This window comes from Watersipora subatra, chromosome 6, assembly GCF_963576615.1.
Source record: "Watersipora subatra chromosome 6, tzWatSuba1.1, whole genome shotgun sequence".
NCBI classification, from domain to species: domain Eukaryota; kingdom Metazoa; phylum Bryozoa; class Gymnolaemata; order Cheilostomatida; family Watersiporidae; genus Watersipora; species Watersipora subatra.
The window spans coordinates 36,839,756-36,845,469 of NC_088713.1; the positions used below are offsets into that span (position 1 = coordinate 36,839,756).

Sequence of the window (5,714 nt, forward strand, 5' to 3'; positions counted from 1 at the left end):
CACATCTAATTTTCTTTAGAGTAAAGAACCGAAATACAGTCACTGTAGCATAAAGATTATAATAAGGTATGAAAAAACTTATGTATGAGTTTCAAAAGAACTTCCAGAAATCGTAAATGAATCTCTAGTATCATATTGGTTAACCATATTTTATTTTTCTAGTAATTTACTGAAAGCGAAGTAGCGATGCTAGTCTACATGCAATGATATATAAGCGTATTGATTTGATGATTTGCTTCTATATAGACAATACAATCCCTATTTGCTTGAAAAGCATATTTCAGCATAAAATAGTTGCGATTACACACCATCATAAATGCTACATTTCAAACAATAAGAAAGCTGATAAAATATAATTATTATGAGCATATCAGTTTCTGGAATCGCGCATTAGCTAATGTGAATCTAGCTTTTGCACCAAATTGAAGATAGATACCCTGTTTCTACAGTTTACCAGTGAAACAAAAGAAATATACTAGCAGAATCAAAGCTTTGTAGAAAAGGCAATTGCAGGTTACAGAATTTAAAATGAAGTTCTCTCTTGTCTTTTTGCATAATGGAATTTTTCTTGCTTTCAGTTTTGCTACAGAACTACCTGTCCATGCAGATAATGATGGCAAGTGTTCTAGAGAATGTAATGTGTAGAAATACGATTATCAATGTATCGTTGGCAAAGAACAAAAACGTGATTCATTAAATACGGATAAAATGTGCACAGCGTCAACGCTGAATCAGGGGACACAATCGTTCACTTGAGCTAGATCTTTATAAAACCATTATGCCGTATAAAAGGGAGGTTTTGTACTCATGCCCATATCACTTTTTTAAATAAATTTTCAAGGTCTCTCTCTACCAATTGCTTCAAAAAATTAAAATAAAATATTCTACAAAGAGCTCGTTCTTTCTATGTCTAACATATGCGATCAAAATCGATTCTGCGCATATATCATCTTGCCTTTTGTTCAAAGGTTTGAAGATCTTTTTCTATGCAACTTCTTATGCCGGCGGTATGTACCGATCTGTCTAAACTCTTTTCTACACTCTTCACATTTATATGGTTTCTCTCCCGTATGTGTTCTCATATGAGTCGCTAATGTGCATCCATCTCGAAAGTATTTTTTACAGTGGTGGCAGAAGTGAAGGTCCTTCTGTTTGTGTGTCTATAATCAGCACCAGAGATGTTTTACTTGGTAGTGAGACTTGTAAATTAACATTGTAAAATTACTGACCATCTGTATAAACATTTTAACATCTGTATTCCTTTGAGCAGTCGCTTCTGCTCTCTATACACTTACTTTTAAGCAATATTTGCATATCATGCGAGCTCTAACACTTTATAAAAAGTTACAAACCCATAAAAATACTTTTCTAGTTTTATTTTATGGCTTTAAAGATTGAAAAATAAATTCTCAATAAGTTTGAATCTTACTTTGAGATGATGAAGATAGTCTGAGGAATTTGACAGAACACACATGCACATATCACACTTGAAGAGTGAGCCATTTTTGTGTGCTGCAACATGCGCTCTGTAGTCTCTTGCTTGTTTATAGCTCTTTTCACACATCTACCATGTAAAACACGGAATGCATAAAGTGTTAAATAATCTTAGAGAAGGCTGTATCAAATTCCTTTGAGGACCAGCATATTCTGGTCTTTCTCATAAACTGTTTAATGAGTGAAAAACTAGATGGTCAATACATGGATCCTATTTGACCCCTTGAAGTAGTGCTAGCCATTTTTAATGATGGTAACTGGTAGTTGTTTTGTCATCCGTACCAATGGTGTCTTGAATTAAAGCTCCCTCTACATTGCCAAGAATACAGATTGTGGTTTGATGATTGTCAGGTAGAAGTTCAATGCCCTGACTGACTCAATTTCAAGCCATCATCAATTATCATCAAAATAATATAAGCACACCACCAACTCTCATACTTAATATTAGCGAGCATGTTGCTGTTGCCAACATGTAAATAAACTACATCTAAATATCAACTTTTTATTTAGTCCTTAAAATTATTGAGGAAAGTGTTAAACAAATTTAAAGGCGTATATAAACTATAAAAAGTAAGTAAAATTACATGTACCAAAAAACATCATTTTTTAAGTGTATAAACATGTAGACAAACACCAAAAGGCATATTTATTGCATAATGACAGCAAACACAGATGGAGCACTATAAGTACTAACCAACATTAGTACACCAAAGCTTTATTTCCATGTTCTAAAATTTCTTTTTATATCAGGTATGCAAACCATGCAATAACTAAGGATTTAAATAGTATAGCAAATTTTTAGTTACACCGTTTGCTATACTATTACATAATATTACTATTGCATAATGTATCTTTAGGAAAAAATTACAACCTTACTGATTGCTAGAATTTAAAATGTTTGATTGACTTAATTGCCTTTATAAAACTGTGTTTCAATTGCTACTGTGACTCTTCATTTTCCTCTATCAAAATTGAATAAACTTCAGCATGCAGGGATTTCCAACCCTGAATATATAATCAGCTTTTACCTACAACTGGCTGAAAATAAGTAGCGATAAATGAGAACCTTTGGTATCGTCAATCTAAAGCAATGATTAGCAGAAAGTGTAAACACTAGCAAAATGTATTTTCAGTAATCGACTAGCTGGTAAACAAAATATATCATCAGTACAGTTACTAGTAGAGTTATCAAGCAGAGCAATATTTTTAGGCAACATAAAAATATTCAAAAAGCAACAAATCCTTACATCTATAAGTATTGGTTCAAAACCAAAACAAGTTTAACTTTTGAAGTCAACCTGCACTAAGTTCTACTAGCTTTATGTAGATATTTAAATCAAGTTCAGCAATTTTCACCTTTTGAAATTAATGCATTGCTTTTTAATTTTAAATGACAGCTTTATATCTAATTAAAGTTTTCTTTTTAAAACACAGTTTTCTGCCAGAGCATAATTTCCATAGGTCGCATGTAGTAAAAACTGTCTAGTCATGTCTCATCTTGTCCAATAAACCAAGTGTCAGGCATTTATCTAAATAGCTTAAGCTGTTTGTCTGATTTTGTCACCAACAGTAACAGCTTGATAAATTAACTATTGTGTAGGAATTTACTTACATCGCAGTAATAAACCTTAGTTTTGTGTTGAGGCACTTGTTTTCCATGGTCAAACTGCGAGTTGATTGACTTACAATGTTTACAATCAAACCTTGTATCACGAGGATCGATTTCTTGAGCTGAAACCTTGTTCTGTGTGAACATTATTCTGCAACAAAGATGAGAAAATATGTTCATTCTCTTGGAAATAAAGCTTCTTAAATTAATTAAATGATTATTATAAATTCAGACAAAGATTGTTTTATTACTTTGCTAAAGATATGGCTTACCTGCTTTGAGGAGATACCATCTTTTTTGAAAACTTTTCACTTTCATTTTCTTGATTGTCTAAAAAGTTTTTTTATAATATTACAAAAACATGCAACATATACTCATACAAGTGCAATTAAAAACCATTTTCATCCTGCCTGAAAAATAAAATGGCAGATTTTTGTAAGAGTTTGTTAGCTATTTAATCAGAATGTGTTAGTGCCTCTGACGTAACTTTGCCAGTTTGAATTGGGATATTGAGATATCATTAAGATATGGTAGGTATGTAGGCATTTAGCTATATAATTTTAGACAACCTTTAGCATTTAAAATAATATTTCTTGATATGGGGTTTGATCTTATGATATCATGATTGTTTGCATCAAATGGCTTAATCTATTTATCTGTTGGTAAACAAATACTGACAGACCTTTTCATATGGAGGGAGTTAAAGGCTTGCAAAATGCAGTCTAATTTTGTATACAACCATAAATAAAATAGTTCTACATAATGATCAAAGTCACTCTAGAGCTAATATATCCATAGCTATGGATTTAGTTTAATATTACTACTCATCTGTTAGATCCTCTGAGCTAATATCAATTTGATATCATGTATTATCAGAGAAAACCTGTGTTTTCTTTTGCATGTTTTATTTTCAAATATATTTTTAGAATGATTATTGTAAAACTGCAGATTATAAATTATTAATTATAAGCTAGGCTATCAAGTATTAACTGTAAACAGTAAACTACAAAAGGTGGGTGATCTAGCATGATAGACCTAAGGCTATAGAATAAACAGGCATATGATATGGTACTGACTGTCAATTAAATACTGTAAAGTGGACAATAAATTAATGGCTAAAGATTATTATATAGTTTAAATTTGATGTAAAAGCCAAAAAAAATGTTTAGTGATCAAGCATTGCAGCTGTATACTTCCTTTGGGATTTTGATCGTTCACGTGCTGGTTGGTTTTCTATCTTTATCATTAACTATTCTATACAACATTTCATTTGTATCCTTGTTTATGCCCAAGTTATGAGTGAACAACTCTTAAGTTAAACAAAGAGGAATGTAGAGTAAGTCTACTGCCTTGGATGAGCTGAATTATAAAAAAAGTAAAATACGTAAAAACAAAAAGCTAAAAATTAGTGATGATTGTTTTAAAATCTAAAGCTAGGAACAGAGTTCAAACTTTGGTGATGAAGTTTCATTTCTTATATGTTCTATTAATTTTCAATCTGTTTGATTTTAAAGTTATTAATCTAAATATGTCAAGCGTGTTTAAATTTTTACTTTAAAATTAGTGAAAATTTGTTTGGTTTTTTATGTAAATAAATATTCTGTAGATCTTTAGATTTAAAAGTTATCTTAACTTAAAAATGGTTAGTGAATAATTTTAGTATTAAACCTTTATGATATGCTACAAAACAATTCAATTCACGCAAACTGGAAACTTAAAACCATATAAACTTTTTACAAATAATACAGCATAACCTGTTGATGCAACATGTTGTGCAGCACTATTTGTGAAAATTTTTATTATTGATGCTACGTTAAGCTGCTTTTTTGTTTCAAATTAATTTGTTTTATAAAAAAATACAATGGAAAAACACTTACCATTGTGAAGAAGAGAAAATTTAGTTATTCTTTCTTCTCTAGTCAAAGATTTTCTCCTAATGTTTGAGCAGAAATTTTGGCAATGAGGTTGCAAAGCTGGCTGTGATCTAAGAGACATATCTTTTGGTTGGAGACTGAGGTCCAGTGGAACATCACTTTCATCCGCTTTCCAACCTGTACTGGTGATGGCTGAGATGTTAAGGTAGGCTATACGAGGGTCAGCATGGTTCATGTTTGCAGGCAAGTTTTCTTCGAACTTCACTGGTGTATGTTGAAATCGGTATAACTGAAAAGACGTTCTGTCCTCCCCCAATTCTCTTCTGTAAGTGTTAAGCCACATATTTTTGTAGCAGTTTTCAGTTCTTGAATAAGGTTTTGAAGTAGATGAGGAATAGAAATGATGATTAGGAGTATTTTTTATTTCCATCCCAAGTAGTAGAGTGTTCAACGCATGTAACTCGTTTCTATGCATGTCCATATTTCACTGGACTGTGCTAAAAGTGTAATTAGTCCACTCTATAGCTGTGCTGTATTTTATAACCCTGTAAAGTGGGCGTTGTCAAGTCTTCTGATAGGGCGGAGTTTAAACTCTACAAAGTTGATCTACATGTCTCACCAAGACCACCTTATGCAAACATCACGTGAACAAACATTTATGTTATTATAAAAAGAGCTATAGTTCATAGTTTATAATACAATCAATTTTAATTCATATTTAATAGTAGGCCGAGGCT

At 31.6% G+C, this 5,714-nt stretch overlaps 1 protein-coding gene across 2 annotated transcripts; it reads right to left on the minus strand.

The window, feature by feature from the left end:
* Positions 1 to 5,435, minus strand: LOC137398655 (zinc finger protein 271-like). 2 transcript variants are annotated; one of them, XM_068084841.1, is made up of 5 exons: positions 4,981 to 5,435; positions 3,376 to 3,433; positions 3,198 to 3,254; positions 1,430 to 1,564; positions 1 to 1,160 (listed from the first exon to the last, which is right to left on the minus strand). In XM_068084841.1, the coding sequence occupies exons 1-5, from the start codon at positions 5,405 to 5,407 to the stop codon at positions 1,091 to 1,093; spliced, it is 747 nt and encodes a 248-aa protein (XP_067940942.1). In that variant the 5' UTR covers positions 5,408 to 5,435; the 3' UTR covers positions 1 to 1,090. The 2 variants fall into 2 exon arrangements, with proteins under 2 accessions (XP_067940942.1, XP_067940941.1); XM_068084840.1 differs by having other exon boundaries at positions 3,107 to 3,254.
* Positions 5,436 to 5,714: the final 279 nt, after the last annotated feature.

Bases quoted from the DNA above. Each gene is read 5' to 3' on its own strand.
- LOC137398655 (XM_068084840.1), bottom strand. From the start codon at position 5,407: ATGGAAATAAAAAATACTCCTAATCATCATTTCTATTCCTCATCTACT. The intron at 3,255-3,375 runs GTAAGCCATATC...TCTTTGTTGCAG, and splicing joins ATGGTATCTCCTCAAAGCAG to AATAATGTTCACACAGAACA. The intron at 1,565-3,106 runs GTAAGTAAATTC...TTTACATGGTAG, and splicing joins CTAAGGTTTATTACTGCGAT to ATGTGTGAAAAGAGCTATAA.